Source organism: Antedon bifida, chromosome 9 (assembly GCF_963402885.1).
Source record: "Antedon bifida chromosome 9, ecAntBifi1.1, whole genome shotgun sequence".
Classification (NCBI taxonomy): Eukaryota; Metazoa; Echinodermata; class Crinoidea; order Comatulida; family Antedonidae; genus Antedon; species Antedon bifida.
Genome location: NC_136234.1, coordinates 6,403,368 through 6,421,383, shown reverse-complemented (window position 1 = coordinate 6,421,383; position 18,016 = coordinate 6,403,368). Strand labels below are relative to the sequence as shown.

The 18,016-nt window shown below is 34.6% G+C and overlaps 4 protein-coding genes across 6 annotated transcripts in view; 3 read left to right on the top strand and 1 right to left on the bottom strand.

Moving 5' to 3' along the window:
• LOC144852444 (uncharacterized) overlaps window positions 1-18,016 on the bottom strand; it is a 97,925-nt gene that overhangs the window by 41,063 nt on the left and 38,846 nt on the right. The window lies entirely within an intron of this gene.
• LOC144851429 (scavenger receptor cysteine-rich domain superfamily protein-like) lies at window positions 943-6,724 on the top strand. Of its 2 annotated transcripts, none has more exons than XM_078708885.1 (10): window positions 943-1,189; window positions 2,153-2,479; window positions 2,778-3,104; window positions 3,198-3,533; window positions 3,723-4,046; window positions 4,211-4,522; window positions 4,908-5,246; window positions 5,614-5,931; window positions 6,262-6,351; window positions 6,483-6,724. In XM_078708885.1, exons 1-10 carry the CDS (start codon window positions 1,126-1,128, stop codon window positions 6,698-6,700), a joined length of 2,655 nt encoding a protein of 884 aa, XP_078565011.1. In that variant the 5' UTR covers window positions 943-1,125; the 3' UTR covers window positions 6,701-6,724. The 2 variants fall into 2 exon arrangements, with proteins under 2 accessions (XP_078565011.1, XP_078565010.1); XM_078708884.1 differs by having other exon boundaries at window positions 6,480-6,724.
• Window positions 7,194-12,138, top strand: LOC144851431 (phospholipase B1, membrane-associated-like). The gene is made up of 14 exons (XM_078708887.1): window positions 7,194-7,254; window positions 8,013-8,053; window positions 8,177-8,243; window positions 8,686-8,744; window positions 8,867-8,925; window positions 9,020-9,063; window positions 9,148-9,235; window positions 9,489-9,687; window positions 9,917-10,011; window positions 10,139-10,208; window positions 10,313-10,408; window positions 10,564-10,659; window positions 10,774-10,839; window positions 11,156-12,138. The coding sequence occupies exons 1-14, from the start codon at window positions 7,194-7,196 to the stop codon at window positions 11,447-11,449; spliced, it is 1,335 nt and encodes a 444-aa protein (XP_078565013.1). The 3' UTR covers window positions 11,450-12,138.
• LOC144851430 (phospholipase B1, membrane-associated-like) lies at window positions 12,201-17,988 on the top strand. The gene is made up of 13 exons (XM_078708886.1): window positions 12,201-12,360; window positions 12,550-12,626; window positions 13,537-13,662; window positions 13,855-13,922; window positions 14,219-14,262; window positions 14,597-14,687; window positions 15,055-15,253; window positions 15,598-15,692; window positions 15,879-15,951; window positions 16,157-16,246; window positions 16,530-16,625; window positions 16,965-17,063; window positions 17,165-17,988. The coding sequence occupies exons 1-13, from the start codon at window positions 12,291-12,293 to the stop codon at window positions 17,423-17,425; spliced, it is 1,389 nt and encodes a 462-aa protein (XP_078565012.1). The 5' UTR covers window positions 12,201-12,290; the 3' UTR covers window positions 17,426-17,988.

Below are 18,016 nucleotides of genomic sequence, written 5' to 3'. Positions count from 1 at the left end.
TTTTTTTCGTGTGTATTGTTCTAGGCCTAACCCTGGCCAGGTATAAATTAACCACTAATGGACTATCATATGTCTGTACGTTGTGACGCCTTTAGCTACTGTAGTGCATTATTTTATAAATCATTAAATGTTTCAAATGTTTTTCACTTCTATTGTGTAAATAATGCGTTTTTAAAGAAAGACACAAATATGAGTCATTTCTATTTACTATTGTTTTAGTAACTAGAATGATTTATATATTTTTTTGTTTGTTTGTGTCTGTTTTGTTTGGCGTCCCTGATACAAGTATTTGTATAATGACGCCACCGTTATTTGTAAATAAATGTTATTTTGATTGAAGACTCTTTGAAAAATTGTAAAAATACAATCGCTCAGATTTTGTTTATATCCATAACGAGAGCTCATTTTCTGCACCTGTCCGACTACTAAAATTAACTTACTGGATAAGTTAAAATTGACTTACTGGATATTCCCAGTTTAGTATTTAACAAAGCCATATACATGGCTGCGGTCGCATACGCAAATTTTAGTTAGTGTTTACCGACCGACCGAACAACCGACTGACATAGTGAGCTGTAGAGTCGGGTTTGCACGCGATCGACTAAAATCGAATGATATGAAAATATGAATAAAGTAGACTAATATCATTGGTTTTAATGTATGCGACTTTCGTTTATCGAACGTTAAAACAACATCAACAATAGAAAGTGAAAACAAAAATATTGTTGGTATTTATGAAAGCTAAATACACCGTATGAAATACTGGGTTGATAGAGGGTAAACATGATATTTGGTACACTGATCATGGAGGTATAGCACTGATCAGCCATAACGGATCACAATAACCCAGAGAAGTTAGAAAAGAGAGACTAGATTGATAATCCTCTCTGAATTTAAACCTATCATTGTATTGATGGTAGCCTATAATCTATACGGCTTAGACTACTGCATTGGTTGATATGCGTCGTTGGTTTTGTTGTTTACGCATAACAATGATATTATTTTAAAACGAAATTATTGTGTTATATGATGTATAGAATGATATTGAATTGTGGTATAAATGGCGTCGTCGTAACTTTACGATAAAAATTCATCGTATGCCTATGTTCCAGCACTGAGTACGCAATGTTACTGATACAACAGGCCGCCATCATTCTATTCAATGTCTTTGTGATAACCACTGCAACCGGTAAGTGTATAATTGTTCGAGTTATTTCCACTAATACACCTACCATGACTATTATACTTCTTACTCCTTAGTATAGTAAGTAGGCCTATTATGTAGTAGCCCTATTAATTTTGCTCGCCTCATTAATGTTTTCAGTCAAAAGATTTAATATAGCCTCTAGTCGTTGTTTAAGACCCAATAAAGACATATTGTGCATGTAAAGCCTGATACTATACAACTGTTGCGCTCAAAACCAGGTACAGGTAGTTAATAAGTAGGCCTATATCACCTAATTATAATTTACATTTCGTATTTACTAATAAAAACAGACAAAAATCGTTGTCTTTCTTGAATGAATTATGATGACCTCTGGGGAAACTAACCCAATACTTGCAACTTTATCCGAAACTTGTAAAACGGAAATAACCTAATAGTTTAAACCTATTGTCTATTGAACTTAATCGGAAATTTTGAAATCAAAAGTTTCCTAAAACTAATGAGTATAGAACTAATTTTAGACATATTAGTCAATGATTATTATATTCAGAATAGTTTAAAAATAATGACGACACTATCATGTGCCTGACATTGGAAAAAAAGAGCATAATAATTTATTAAATTTAGAGCAAACTCGAGTTTGAATTAAAAGAAAATAATTATGTATTAACTAACTTTTGTAATGATTGTTATGCTTTTCCCAAAATATGCGTCCATAGAAGACAAAAAGAATGACACAATTGTAAATAGCCAATTGATACTTTAAAATGGTTGGATTTGTTTCAGATCTCATAATAGGCGTAGGTTTTCGTCATCTATAGCATAGGCCTGCATCAAAATGACAAGGCCATATACATGGCTGCAGTCGCGTGCTCAAATTTGAGTTAGTGTTTACCACCCGACCGACCGACATAGTGAGCTGTAGAGTCGCGCGACTAAAAATACTATTCCATTAGTTCTATCCTTTAAAAGTCTGTCTTCTTACAGATGTACTTATTCGACTTGCGGCCAGTGCATCACCAGAAATGGGCCGTTTAGAGGTAAAAATAAATGGTACTTGGGGGACGGTGTACAGCAGTGACTGGGGTGAACTGGAAGCCCATGTTGTCTGCCGTCAGTTAGGCTACAGTGTACCAGTCACCTATTATCCTTTATTGGGTCACTTTGGAAAAGGAATAGGAATGCCAGTGCACATGGCAGGTGTGAAGTGCCACGGGAACGAGAGTAATATCCTAGACTGTCTGTATAAACGACCAATGGAGGATAGCCATGAAGAAGACATTGGTGTCATTTGTAAACCGAACGAAGCGTCTGGTAAGAACTGCCACTGATATTGATATTATTAAGGCCGACATCTGTTGTGAACGACAATGTCAGTTAGTCTTGCATCATTCATCTGAATGATGGATGAAATTAAGCCAGGACCTTTGGCTGGTCCTATCATTGACCAATAGCTTCTCTCATCCAGTGCCCACCTTAGCCAGAGAAGAGGCATAAGCCAATTCAAAATTGGCCTTGTCATAAAGAGGACAATTGAAAGATGTGACATATGGTAGTTTTTGAGCTAACAACTTAATTAAACAACCTTCTCTTTTTTTTTTCTTTTTTCAAGATTATCACGTGAGACTAAGCGATAGTGATTTAGATAATTCTGGAAGAGTCGAAATTTACCTCCGTGGAACTTGGGGAAGCATTTGCGACATCAATTGGAACTTGAATGGTGCCACTGTCGTCTGTCGTAACCTTGGCTTTGCTGCTGCTGATGCCTACCATCCAGCTGGCGACGTCGGGGAATCGTCAGAAATCCATCTACACGACGTCATGTGTCTGGGTACAGAGAGCGGTTTGCGATACTGTCGACACCAGGTTTACAACGAGACTACGCCGTCGGCTTGTACGAGAGGGCGTAGTGTAGAAGTGACGTGTCTTCAAAGAAAAAGTATGTCTAAAAGTACCCGTACCCATAATTGAAACGCCGACAAATGAACCAGATTAATCTACTCCATATATCTATCTATCTCTCTTTATTTAGATTTTCAGACTAGGTTGATGGGCAGTAATCAACCAAATGAGGGTAGAATCGAAGTTCTTCTAGAAGGAATTTGGTCTCCTGTCCTCAGTAGGAATTGGGAACTCAGAGAAAGTAGCGTTGCTTGCAGGGCGCTAGGCTACGAGACGGCTTATGATGCTGTGACTGATGGACGCTTTGGTGACGGCCAGAGTGGGTTGGTTTACAGCATGGCAGACGTGGAATGCAAAGGCAAAGAAACCAGTTTGCATACTTGTAATTATAACTTAGAAAAGCTTAGCAGCATCGGATCAGATGAGTACGAAGTCGGTGTGGTGTGTGGAAGCATAAATGCAATTGGTAAGTGGTGTGCCATTTGGTTTCAGAGAATACTCGACTATTCCGTCGAAAAATACACAAGCAATAGTAACGACTAAAATATTAGTAAACATTTAGGCACATTTTTTGTCACATCAAGTTTGATAGTGTAAACCATAGATAGTGGACCAATTATAATAACTTTCTAACCCTTTTAACTTGTTGTTGTAGATGGAGACGTCCGTCTCGTAGATGGAAACAATCTTAACGAGGGCCGCCTAGAAATTCACCATTTTGGGAAATGGGGGTCAGTCTGCATGGATAAAGATGGATGGTCAATAGAGGATGTCACCGTGGCATGTGTACAGCTTGGCTATCCGAGTGGTAATTTCACAATTGAGCCGATACCAGGACCCAAAGACCAGCCAATTTACCTCAATGACGTAATCTGCTCTGGTAATGAGAAAAGTCTGTCAGATTGCCAGCATGGTGACTGGGGCATTCATGATTGTAGCCACAAACAGGACGTAGCACTAGCTTGTAATCGCAATAAAGGTACGATTTAAGTGATGAGAAAAAGAAAAGAAAATACTTTTTAAAGTGGAAAATTCGTTGCTTGAAAAACATTTTATTAAACTTTCAAGATGTATCAAAGTGAAAAAAAGTGATTCTAGTGCATTTACCATAGATTTTGTTTTTATTAATTATTTGTTTCATAGATTTCGACGTCAGACTTGTTGGCGGTGAAGTTGCATCAGAAGGCATTGTCGAGGTTTTTATTAATCATGTATGGGACTCTATGTGCTACAAAGACTTGTTGATAAATGATGCGTTGGTGGTGTGTCGTTCACTAGGATTTAACGCAAGTGAAACTGTTTATCTTGGCCACACACATGTTCCTGAGACGTTTCATAGGATAACACTAAATTGTGTTGGGTCAGAAGAGACTATTGAAGAATGTTCCCCAACAGAGGGCGTTAAACAACAGTGCAACAAACCTGCTAGCATTAGCTGCTCAACGTATTTTGAAGGTAATGCAACATTTAGGTTTTTAAAGTTTGAATTTTCTTTGTATCTCGTCCCATTGGCTGTCAATTATTCTATAAATAGTGGTATTATTCAATCATCGGATTGGATATTTACATAGACTATTTGTAATGGAGTGAGTTTAGAATCTAATTGAATTGTACTTTGTCCTATGCTCACTCCCAAGATGTTTGTCTTCATCTTTCCGGGCATCTGCCTTCATTCTCTGACTCATTATCATTATATCATTGCATTGTATTTTTCATTACCTTTTTTGTCAGAGTTTGTAAATTAATGCTATGAAATATTATGAAAATTATACATTGCGCAGTGGTCAGTGTTTTGCCACCACATCGTCACTACTATCATCTAATATTATTCTTTTTATAGATGGCCAATTCCGTTTACTGGGAGACAAACAACACGAAGGCGTTCCAGGTTCTTTTGAAATTCTATCATCAAAAACCGAATTAATTTGTGACGATGATATCACTATTTTCGACAAAAATGTAATTTGTCGAAGTATGGGATATGCTTCTGCCAAAACCGATTACAATTTACCAAAATCGATTTCCACAAGAAAGTTTGATAGTGGCTATGGTTGCTTTGTTAAAAACATCGCTTGCAAAGGAACGGAAAGGGATGTCCGAGATTGTCCGAACCTTTCCGAAGAAGTGTCAACAAGTTACGACTTAAAAGCGATGTATACTTTTTGTAACGAATTTACAGGTATTTAAAATAATTGTGTTTCTATATGTATAATGAGCCAAGTGACAATCTAGATGTTTCACTTTCCGATTTTCTTTCTACAATCTACAATATCTGCCATGTGTTTTCGTATTAAAAATTCTATCCCAAATGTACTAATGAACTAATAACTTTAATTAGTAGGAGGATTAATTACATACAAGAAATCTTTATTGTATGTATTCACTAAAGCTCTGTCTACACTATTAAACTTTAAAACTTAAAAAAAAATGTGATGTGCCCATATGAACAAAATGATGTCATTTCACTACCATATTTGGGCACATCACCTACGTCACCAGTACTAGAGATCAAACTTAATCGTCTGCTTTTGCTTACTTATCGACAGAGCATTCCGTTCGGCTAATTAGTCCTGCGTCGTCACTGGAAGGTAGGTTTGAGATCTACCACGAAGGTCAATGGGGAACTGTTTGTCGTTCGCCGTCCTGGTCATACAACGAGGACGCCGTCGTCTGTCGTTCACTCGGTCTAGGACCGCCTTCTCACAACAGTAGTGCGGGATTGAAACATGTGAGAGGACGCGGACCAATACATTTGAGTGACGTCAGGTGTAATGGGTCGGAGAGCACTCTAGCAGAATGTAAACACAGTGATTGGGGAATCAATAAGTGTGTACACACCGATGATATTATGATCGAATGTTCAGGTAATTCATATTATCAATCCTGGAAAAAATATATAGCCTAATATTTAAATTAGAAAAGTAAAAATGGAATGTATTGTGTACAGTTTTTTATGTCATCTTTATCATTATCGACAATTATCATTGTCGTCATCATTGTTATCAATCACAGTGTCATCTATTTATCGCATTCTCTCCTTGTTATATTAGTCTTCCCACCATTACGGGGCGCCATTCGGGACACTACTAATTATGTCAACATAATTTAACAGTGTCCAGAAGGCGCCTCATATACCACTTATTTCAAATCAACGACTCGTAATACCACATTAATAATGTCTAAATTGTTTTCAGCTTCGCCTCCCAATGCTTGCGGTAATTCTTTATGTAAAGACAATGAGACATGTCAACTAGGACCTTCATTGAATCTAGTTTGTCAATCAGGTAGGCCTAGGTTATTTAATTGAATACTAAAAAAACGCAACAGTATAACAGAACCACAATTTTATACAAAACAGTAGAATAGAAATATACATATCGTACTACTTTGATATTGTTATCTTTTTTTTCAGCAGAAGATGGCGGTGGGATTCACCTAGCGTTTCTCTTCCCTGTCTTAGTCTTCTTTCTTATTGTGGCAGTTTATATAACAATTCGATTATGTCATTCTTTGCCGGTTCAACCACACAAAGACTGTCTTCGCTATTTCAGAAGGTGTTGTCGAAAAAAAGGATCTAATTATCGGATAGTACTCACCGGTGATGAGGTTATTTTAGTTGAAAATGAATCGTGATACAAAAAAAAACGTGTTTATTTTTTTGGTAAAGAAAACGGCTATCCCATTCAATAATTTAGAACAATGGAAAATTAAATGCGAGATTGAATATATATACCTGTTTTAAGATTTCAAAAAATAAACTGAAACAGATGAGATTAATACCAACATTTGTTGATAGGTGACGTCATGACGCGCGCGCGCCGATACCATATTACAACCAACCAATTAAACTGCCCCTACGCTTTACGTCACGTGTTACATTAAAAAGTTTCATACCAATGATTGTCTCCAGGTAGTGAAATTTATTGGAGTTCCTCGCAGTTTTTTGTAGCAACTTAAGTTGGTTTATACTGTACCACCATATTTAACTAATTAAATACGGAATATGTATCTTTCTTGTTTAATATATGTAAAATAATTCATAAGCAATATAATATGCATATGATTATACAGACGTTACCGATTTGTGTTCTTGCCTCAATGTGCTGTGTAGACACGATTGATAACCATGGAGCCGCTTGAAACACGATTTCTGTTTTTAATTTTTAATGTCTGCCTTTATACCACAAGTAAGATTTATATATTTTTATACTATTTCATAATAAATGTATATTTTGGTGTTTTCGTAAATTTTTGATGATTGTAATAGTTTTGGAGATACATTTGTAATATTTTTTGTTTGTAGTTTGTAAGGATATAATATGTAGTAATAATTTCGACGAGTAACGTACTAATAATAAATGTACTTCCATGCTTCGACCGTCCTTAGATAATTTATAAAGAAAGAACATTCTTTAATTAAAATGTTAATTTGTCGTAGGGCTCCCTTATTAATAGAGGGCTAGCAACAATACTGAAAGAAAACGAAATAAATAAATGAAGAGTATCTAGTTATTTAGTTTCTTTCGTGTTGAGTGTATTAGTTTAAGTAGTGGAGCTGTAGCTTGTTGGTGGTTAACGTGCTTGCCTTCCAATCCCAAGGTCCAGGGTTCAATCCTGACCTAGTTCCATTGTTGTAAGTCACGAGTCTTTCAACTCCACTCCCTAAGTCTCAAATGTCAAAAATACTTTTTATTATGTCGATAATTGGAGAAATACTATTAATAGTGATTAAGTTCACTTTAAGGTTGTGTTTTTGTTCTTTTTTCATGTATTGTATTTTTATGTCTTATTATCTTTTGAGGCAAAAATAAATGAAATTAAATTTGTTTTACAAATATTTTAATATAAAATAATGAATGTGAAGTAATTTAATTGGACACAAACCTTATTTTTTTGTAAATTAACAATTAGGCCTATGTCACTAATCTTTATTTCTTTTCAGTAGGATTTAGCTTCGCTTCAGCAAATCATTCCAATTCAAAGGAGGTATGTATATTGTAATGCTTATTTCGAACCTAATGAATAATTGTATTACTGAACAATGGTACACAACTACCTGTATTTGTGAAATGTGTACTAACTTTACATATTTTAATATTCACACAATAGACAACTGAATCTGCGGGTATTGATTTTAGCTGTCATGTTTCTCAATCCAAGACTCAACCTAAATCAGGTAATATGTGGGTGAAAGGTCATGTTTATTAAAGGCACTGTATCATTGTACTCTGCTTTTATCATGTTGAGGTACTGGGTCCAATCTCAATGTGTACCTTTTACAACGAATATCTTATATCTGAGTAAAAAGTCTTATTTCAAGTCACCCGTCGAAAAATATAAAGTGGGGTTATTATCGATGTTTACAAAGGTTCATTATTTTATAATTAACAATAAATCAAAAACACGGAGCTATGCTTTAAACAATATTAATACACAATTCTTTAAATACGTTGCAATTACAACATAGGTAGCAAGTTTTGTCCAAATCATCTTACATGTAACACGCCATTAAGAGCATATAACAACGTATAGGCCTATTTATTTAACTAAAGCAAATACTTAAATGTGAAAACAACCACCGATAGTAACTGTATATAAACAAGCAATACACATTTCAGTTCACAGACTTACACCTGGAGATATTCAAGTTATTGCAGCGCTCGGAGATTCTATCACGGTAATTGAATAAAACAGTTAATAATATTAATATATCATTATGTTTCTGAATAAATACGCAATATATATCATCCGTCACAAAACGAAAGTATCATTATTATGTTAACACTTTTTTGTTTGTAGACTGGTGTTGGAATAGACGTTTCTGATATTACAGTTGACACGTCAGGCCATGCGTTTTCGTAAGTTTTTAAAAACATCAGATTAATTTAATTTCAACTTAAGTTCAACAAAAAGTAAAATTATTTGTATATAACGTTTTATTTTTTCTCCAAGGATTGGTGGCAGCAAATCTTTGACGAAAATGACGACACTTCCATGTAAGTTTGCAATTCTTTGCAATTGTTTTTCCATACTATTCAAGTATCGAACCATTTCTAAGTCATATTATTTTTGTTTTAAAGCTATATTAAAAATGTACAATGGCAATCTGTATGGCTACTCAAATGGATCACGTGATTTAAATGTTGCATTCATCGGAGCTGAATCACAGTAAGTGAATAACATTAATGTTTGTCGGAATCTTTATCTAGGTTTATCAATTGGAGCATAATTATTTCAATTTAATAATATTATTTGCATAAATACAATATAAATATAAAATTGTGTTTGCAAATACGTACAGAAATAAAGTAAAATTCTCTCCAAAACAACAATGTAAAGTCAATAATTCCCTTACATTGTTTTCTGAAGTTTGTTATCTAATTTAACGACGTCATATTCTATTTTTATGTTTATTTTTAAGGGACATGCTTACACAAGCAAATACATTGATAAGTCGCATGCAGTCCGATTCAAATATCGACATTGAGCGAGATTGGAAAATGATTACGTTGTACGTTGGTTTAAATGACCTTTGTAATGCGTGCCATGACGTAAAAAAGTACTCATCTTTTAATTACGTCACGAATATTGCAAAAGCCATCGAACGACTGAAGGAAAAGGTATGTCATCAACTGTTTCTTTATTAACTACAACAGAGATGAAAAATGTTACTCAACTCTGACGTTACTACATCATCATGATGTAATAACGTCAGAGTTGAGTAACATTTTTCTACCTGCTAGTGCTATACATTAGCATAATGCACCATAAGCATAACTACCGTATATTTCTATATTTCTAAAAACGCAATTACAATATAATAAACAATACATTTATATTCATCCACAGGTTCCACGTGCGTATGTAAATGTTATTCCAATATTTGATGTCAGCATCTTACGTCAAGTCGATGCAAACGATCAGTATTGTGAATCTATAAGACAGTAAGACATTGATTTTTTAAATATTATATTATAATACTATGGTCATTATCCCTATTTAACCGACACTTTGTTGAATCCAGCGAGATATACAGTCATTTGCGACAGTAAAATTTAATGTTTTTTTTAGCAACACGTGCCCATGTATTGTGAAGAAAGAAGACGCAGAAGTTGTATCGCAGCTGTCTCAACAATATCAGGTAGGCTATGATAAATATTACAATATCCTTTATTTCATCATTATCATATATTTGGTACGTTGTATTATATAAAACATCAAACATTTTTCTTCAATACTTTCTAGGAAAAATTAGCAGAAGCAATCGACGACAGAAATTACGATTCTGATACGTTTTCTGTCCAATTACAAAGACAGCATGACCTGCTGACGTCATTATCTGTAAGTATTTTAACGTAGCGTAATTAAACGTAAGCGTACTTGGTAGGTTAATTGTTATAGATTATAAAATACTGACGATAACCGTTTTTACATTACGTAATCAACAAATTAATTCTTTTACGTTAACTATTTGTTTTCGTTATGATGATTTACAGGACGGAACCCCTGACGTCACGTTATTGTCTGGCGATTGTACACACATAAGCAGGAAGGGTCACGAGAGAAGCGCTGCAGCACTATGGAATAATCTTGTAAGTAAACTATTGGTTTAATTTAAACATTGCCTAATTATACCAGATTTTGTAAATTATAATTGGTTTTGTAAATTAAAATGATTGTGTAATTACATTTTTGTTATATTTTAGTTTACAGCTGGTGAGCGCACGGTTAGTAATTACGCAACTGGAGTCGAACTAGTTTGCCCAAAAGAGGTAAATGGTTTAAACTTGGTTCCCACTAGGATGCAACGCAACAACGTACGCGCAACGCAAGTTGACCAATCACAAGCAACAGTTCAGATAGTCCTTCGTTTTTGATTGGTCAAATTACCTGCGTTGCGTGAACATCCTTGCGTTGCGTCCCAATGGAAACCAATCTTTAGTAGGCCTAGATAAAACGTATAAAGTAATAGAGTGAATAACACTTAAGTCTATTTGAGAACCCATCAGTTTCACCGTGTAGTAGATAAGCAACACATTAGGCAGAATAAAAACTAAATCATCAACTTATTACCATTATTTTGTATAGGGCGCGTACCTTTCAACCAGTACCAGTAACAATGCCAACAAGAATGGAATCAGTTTTGAAGTTTCCAACAAAAATGGTTCAAAAAACACAAGACTAATGAGAAAGCTGAACCACCCGTACTACGCCGCCATGTTGATCACGTTGTTTATAGTCATGATCGCATTGGTCGCCTCTTGTGTCATTTGTTGTGCCGTGAAAGACGGCAAGGAGGACCGTCTACAACTTTATGATTACATGTTTGATAATGAAAAGATGTATTATTATAATTTCTATGATAACGAAGATGGTTATTAAGTTAATTTAGATAAGTTAAGTAGAGACCTATTACTATTAGGCATATTATTGTCTATTTAGGATTGATCTTTTCTCTGCATATACTTACTTACTACATACACTGACGGTTGGCGCGGACGCATTGGCAAAACGTACGCTACGCGAGTTGTTCGACCAGCCGATGACTGATCAAATTTGTTGTGTTGCATTATACCACCATTAGGCCATGGATCGAGTAAATAACTCCATGATTAGGCTAGGTCGACGCAAGTAATTTGACCAATCACGATACGATGGATCACCCAAACTATCGCTTGTTATTGGTCAACTCACTTACGTTGTGCCTACGTTGTTGTATTGCGTCCTAGTTGGAACCAAGCTTATCAGTTAGTTATTACTTAGGCCTATGGAGGAGTGTCAGTCAGAGCTTTGATGAAAAGGTTTGGGTGATTATTCGGTCGCGAGCATGTTATTATTCGGTCGCTAGCATGTTATTTTTCTTGGTAGTGACCAAAGTGTGATAAATGTAAAATACGAATTTAAAATCATTATTTATTTAGTCCTACTCAAGACCATGATAAGTTATATAATAGTATTGTACATTTATTATAATAGAATACATTTAGGGATGATAGTTAAGGAAGCATAATAATAATAATGACTGGTAGGCACCGTTCTTCTGTTCATACCAGCATAATTCAATAAATCTCAATAGAATTATTATACGTCACATGAAAACCTCGCCTTCGTTTAATAAATATATTTATACGGGTGTATTTGTAAAGACGACGACGGCGCGGGCCACAAGCGTTTAGACGAAGCTACTAGACATAGATACTTTACTGTAGCAGTTCGACTAAACATGGCTACCATGCTTAAGTGTGTACTCTTTGCTATTTTAATGGTGGAAGTTCACTCTATTTCACTCGAGAGTAAGTTAAATTTTGTTAATTTTCATTTTTTGTTCAAATTAATGTAGAATTTTAATTTTGAATTTTGAATTTAATAGCTGTAAGAAATAATGATCGTGCTGTAGGCATATGCTTTCTGATTTCAAGTATTATATTATGGTGTTTGAAAGTAAAGATAAAAGAATGAAAATTGGTTTGATTGTTTTACAGATGCAGATAAAAACATGATTAACCGTTTAGCAGAGTATATTTCATCAGAAGACTGTGATGACTCTAGAGTAGATACAGTAAGCTTTACAATTTAATTATTGGCTCCTCCACCTTGAAATGAAGACCATTATGTAGCCAACCAGATTATGTAGGCCTATTAAGAAATGAAAGTCTACAATAAACTTGGTTCTTTGTAACGCTTGGTTCCCACTTGCGACGCAGCGCAAGGACGTAACGCAACGTAAGGGATTTGACCAATCACATGCAATGGATTATTCGAACAGTGGATTGTCATTGATCAACTCTAGTGGGAGCCACGCTTGGTTCCCACTTTGAACGCAATGCAACAAAGCGTGCCGCAACTAATTTGACCAATCACTGGATCGCTTGTGATTTGCTTTAACTTTTTTATTTGATTCGAAAGAAATACATTTTACTTTAATTTAAAATTATCGTCACTATCCAATCCGTATTGTGTTCATAGCACTGATACAGACCCAAAGTATGAAACGCCAATACAATAATAACATTTTTCATATTGTTTGACACTAAATAAGCATCGAATTGTATAAATTGGAGACTTATATTGGAATATGAAATGACGTGAAGCATTAGGCCTACCTACCTACATAATTATTTAAATTTGCTTATCAAAACAAACTGCTACCCTCATCTGAATATTATTAAACACACGTCACAATGTGTATGAATAAACAACCTAATCAATCTATTCACTTCACATAATTAGCTGTTATTTTGGTATTTATTGCAATTAATGATAATAATTATTTGATAATTATTTTGTTAGTCATATTTGATATTTATTTCGTTAATCATATATTTGATAATTATTTCGTTATTCATATTTGATAATTATTTCGTTATTCATATTTCAGTACTTTAAGTTGGTTAGGTTTTAAATATATATATTTTATGTTTTTAAATGTATGTGATAAATTATCATTTTCTTTATTTTATGTATTCTAGTCTTCGGAACCTACTGGTGTACCGTGTAATTGTGAAGTATTTAAAAGTGATAAAATTCCTACGTCAGTACACGAACTCAGGCCAAGTGATATCAAAGTGATAGGGGCGATTGGTGATGGAATAACCGTAAGTCAAATACGGGGAACTAAATGGTGATAAGGAGGCCTAGGGGACCCATATTAGGGAACTTTCAACCTCCTAAATTCTCATAAAAATGATAAGGTGTACAGTATATTAGAATTGAAGAAAAATCCTGGAATATGTACGATTTTGAAAAAAAAAATGGAGATTAAATGTGTTTTTTATTTTGTTATGCAGGCCGGGAGTAGTGCAGGTTCCGATAGCATTTTAGATACATTAACAGAATACCGAGATTTAAGCTTTTCGTAAGTACAACGATACTCATGCTATAGTATATTCGATATATAAGCATAGACCTACAGATATTCTTCTATTCTGTTCCAAGTCTTTTTGTGTTTATGATTTTTGAAACGCCATATGTGCCAAAATATTTATCTTTTTACTAATATTAAGTAAACAGTCCGTCTAAAACCTAAACTAATATTCTTCATACATGTATTCAGTTTGTAATGTGGGCCTCTTCTAGAAGTGAGACTGGTCTAACGAGGACAATTGTAAAATGTAATGTTAATACAATTGAATTATGTATTTTGTGTTACAGAGCTGGCGGTCAAGACAACGTGGAAACAATAGTGACATTACCAAGTAAGTTATTTTTTATCATTATTCATTATCAACATTACAATCGCATTTCAGTCTTCGTCGACATTATCAGATATCATTATTCTTATTTTTTTTTTCTTGTTTAAGGTCCTGGCTAAATAAACTTGAATGAAGTAATCATATAGTGAAACACCAATTATTATTCTTTATTCTGATATAAACTAAATTCTTTTTATCATATTATTTAATTATTATCAACATTATTATAATCTCATTTCTGTCTTCATCATTATCAGACATTATATAGTGAGACATCGATTATATTGTTATTCTTCATTCTGTAATAAACTAAAACCTTCTTTCTTTTGACCAATAGACATTCTGAAAAAGTTCAACCCATCCCTCGTAGGCTTTTCAACGGAACGCTCTATAGGGCTTAACGTAGCCGAAACTGGTGCAAGACTCAAGTAAGTTTAGCGTTTATTGAGCGTTTCTAGTGGAATGTTAGAGAAACGCGTTGATAACATTGTTGACGTAATATCAGCCTCGTTCCTATCCCCTCTGTTTTCGTTTTACAGTGGTACAGTGTCATACAACGATTTACCCGTTTGTAGTGCACTATAAAAGCTCTGTCTACACTATCAAGCTAGTTTGACAAAAACAGTGTAATGTGCCCAAATATAGTAGTGATATGACATCATTATGTCCATATATGGGCACATCACATTTTTTTATCACATAAAGTTTGATAGTGTAGCCAGACCATGTATATTTGCAAATAACAATTTAATAAAATAAAATGTTATTTACTATTGGTTGTTGTCTTTTTCATAGTGAGCTAGCCTGTCAAGCAGCCGAATTAATCGACATGATGAAGTCTGATAAACGGATTAACTATGAACAGGATTGGAAGATGGTGACGATACTCGTCGGTGGCAATGACTTCTGTAATTATTGCGTGGAGAATGACGATGCAACGCCCTCAGACTTTATGTCGTCAATGTATGAAGCGCTGGAGTTATTGATGGACGAGGTAAAACAAAACATTTGTAATTAATTTTATTTTTTTGTTACATATATATTGATATTCCAGTACGCCTGTATTAAAGTCGTCTTGACATTTCTAGGCTACATTAAGTTAAAATTAAAATATCCATATATGGTAGTGATATGCCCAAATCTGGTAGTGATATGACATCATCGTCTCTATATATGGGCACATCACATTTTGTGTCGCATAAAGTTTGATAGTGTAGACAGAGCTTTAGCAAATTTCAGGATACAATCAATGATCATTGTTTTTAGAATTGGCGCTATATAAATGTTTGATTATTATTATTATTATTATTATTAATGTTATCGTAATTGATTTTTCAGATGCCAAGAGTGTTTATCAACATCGTGTCGACTGTAAATCCGCATGATCTGAGTACAATAGCTAGTCAAGGATCCGTCTGCACTACTGTTTACATGTGAGTTCAGTTTATCAAAGGTTTAAGTCATTATTACACTCAAGATTTGAACCTATGACCCTGGGATCGTAAGCAAGCATGCTGACCACCATCTTCCGTACCATTATTCGTACTATTTCATTAATATATTTATTTGACATCCGGGGCTTCTAAATCAATTAACAACACTTTTCTTTTCTTTACCAGGAAATCGTGTCCGTGTGTAACCGCTGGTACCGAGATTGTAGCACAGGTTCATACAGCTATGGAGAAATACCAGGTACTATTGATTAAAATGAAATTGAATAATACCAAACGACAATTGTTGACTATTTTGTCCAAAAACCCTCACACAACCAGTTTTGTGTGCCGCTATAGAGGGGGTACTATAAATATCACATTAATTGAAATCATCGTAGTTATACGTAGTGCGGAATGGAATTACGTTCGTTTATGTCGTTTCGTACGTTGCTTTTGTTTTATAGGACCTACTCAACAGTCTGATTGAAACTGGTCGTTATGAGAAAAATGATTTTACAGTTGTGGTTCAACCATACCTTCAGAACCAGGTGGCGGTAAGTACCACGTGCATCTATCTACCAATAAAATACTTCCATTAAGGAACATTTCACTATGCAAATTATCTTGTCAAAGAGGATAAACTACATCGACCAAATCGAATCGATAAGAAATGTTTATAATATTTTATTAAATGAATGTTTTATCATGACGATAATAATGATATTAAATAATTAAATATTGATGACAGCAGTAGAATTGTAATGTTTTTATGATGATTATGATTATGATGCACATGACAATGATGACTTCTGATAACATTATTATTCTGTATTACAGGATAAAAGCGTGGACATGTCACTGATGTCACAGGATTGTATAAACCTTAACAAGAAAGGACAAGCTGTGTACGCAATGGGCCTGTGGCGCAGCATGGTAAGATAAATATAACATTATTTTGATTTAAAGGATCAGTTCAGAGCGATAACAAATTAGAAAGATTTGACGAATCACAAGCGATGGATTATTGGAACTGTCGCTTGTCATTGGTCAACTCTCGCTTGCGTTGCGTCTCATCGTCATTGTGTTGCGTCTACAGTGGGAACGAAGCTTGACAACTGGCGGAACAAAACGTGTCTTGCAACGTAACTGAATCAATTGCCCTCATACTACTTTCTCCTAATGGTCTATTTCGTCAAGCAGTCAATAAACGGCATTCTAATTTTTTTGTCCACCACGACAGGTACTGATAAATATTCTTTTATTTTATGATAGTTTTCAAGCATCAAACGCAAGCCAACAGACCTACAAACTGCTGTCGATCTTGGTTCAAGCTACTCACTAGAAGGAGCAGAAATATACTGCCCATCAGAGGTAAGACAATTACGAATTAATTGTCATCATTGTCGCAACCAGTTAAGCATTTTCTGCTTCTGTCAAAATACCTTATTATAAACGATTATCCTATCTTTCAGAATCAGTACTTTGTCACCAGCACCAACAGCGGTAGTGCTACCTTTTCCGCCAATTCCTTCGACACCATGGCAGTGGACGATTCGTCATCCTCGTCCAATGGAGCAATCGTGGCCGTGTCCGTAATCGGGGGCTGTATATGCCTCGTAGCTATCATAGCCGGCGTAATCGGTTACCGTCGAGTTCGACAAAGACAGGGCTACAGCGAACCAGAAGGACATCCTATGATGTCGTCATCTGCTGGTTACACTAAATTCTCATAGATGATTTTAGAGCAATATGTAAAAATAAATAAGAGTTATTTTGGGATGGTATGTTTCGCTTTAAGGAAACGTTGTATGGAATGAATCTATCATTAGCCCTCGTTGAATATCGTATATGATTGCAATACATTTTTAACGGTTCGACTGATGAATCGAAATAAATATTTATTTATTTAAAGAGAATCGCACGCAAATCAATTAGATTTAAGATCCCATTCTTGTACGAACAAACTATATGGACAAAACTGGACATTAGGTATTCTGAGTACATTAAGATTTGATATTATTTACGTACTAACAACTTTGTTGATGTGTAGTTATATTTCTTTTATCATCTTACCATTATTAATTAGTTTTGTTATAAATATTATTATTATTAATTAGACGCCTTCGGATCGTTTGAATAAAATGTTTCTTAATGGTTTAACTAGTGTTACTCATAAACTTTCAATATATGCGAAGTTCTTAAAATAGCCGTTAATTTATCAAAACAATTTCTTGAGCTTAAATGTTGATATTAAACATCACCTGACACACTGGTAATAGACTTTATAATTTTAACTGAACATGCCTACTATTAATAAACAATAA

What these genes read in the sequence shown, in the direction of transcription:
- LOC144851429 (XM_078708884.1), top strand. Translation starts at nt 1,126, where the DNA reads ATGTTACTGATACAACAGGCCGCCATCATTCTATTCAATGTCTTTGTG. An exon ending in AGCTTGTAATCGCAATAAAG is followed by an intron (nt 4,047 to 4,210) that starts GTACGATTTAAG and finishes TTTGTTTCATAG; the next exon opens with ATTTCGACGTCAGACTTGTT. An exon ending in TATTATGATCGAATGTTCAG is followed by an intron (nt 5,932 to 6,261) that starts GTAATTCATATT and finishes AATTGTTTTCAG; the next exon opens with CTTCGCCTCCCAATGCTTGC.
- LOC144851430 (XM_078708886.1), top strand. Translation starts at nt 12,291, where the DNA reads ATGGCTACCATGCTTAAGTGTGTACTCTTTGCTATTTTAATGGTGGAA. An exon ending in CGATTGGTGATGGAATAACC is followed by an intron (nt 13,663 to 13,854) that starts GTAAGTCAAATA and finishes TTTGTTATGCAG; the next exon opens with GCCGGGAGTAGTGCAGGTTC. An exon ending in GAAACTGGTGCAAGACTCAA is followed by an intron (nt 14,688 to 15,054) that starts GTAAGTTTAGCG and finishes TCTTTTTCATAG; the next exon opens with TGAGCTAGCCTGTCAAGCAG.
- LOC144851431 (XM_078708887.1), top strand. Translation starts at nt 7,194, where the DNA reads ATGGAGCCGCTTGAAACACGATTTCTGTTTTTAATTTTTAATGTCTGC. An exon ending in TTCATCGGAGCTGAATCACA is followed by an intron (nt 9,236 to 9,488) that starts GTAAGTGAATAA and finishes TTTATTTTTAAG; the next exon opens with GGACATGCTTACACAAGCAA. An exon ending in CAGCACTATGGAATAATCTT is followed by an intron (nt 10,660 to 10,773) that starts GTAAGTAAACTA and finishes GTTATATTTTAG; the next exon opens with TTTACAGCTGGTGAGCGCAC.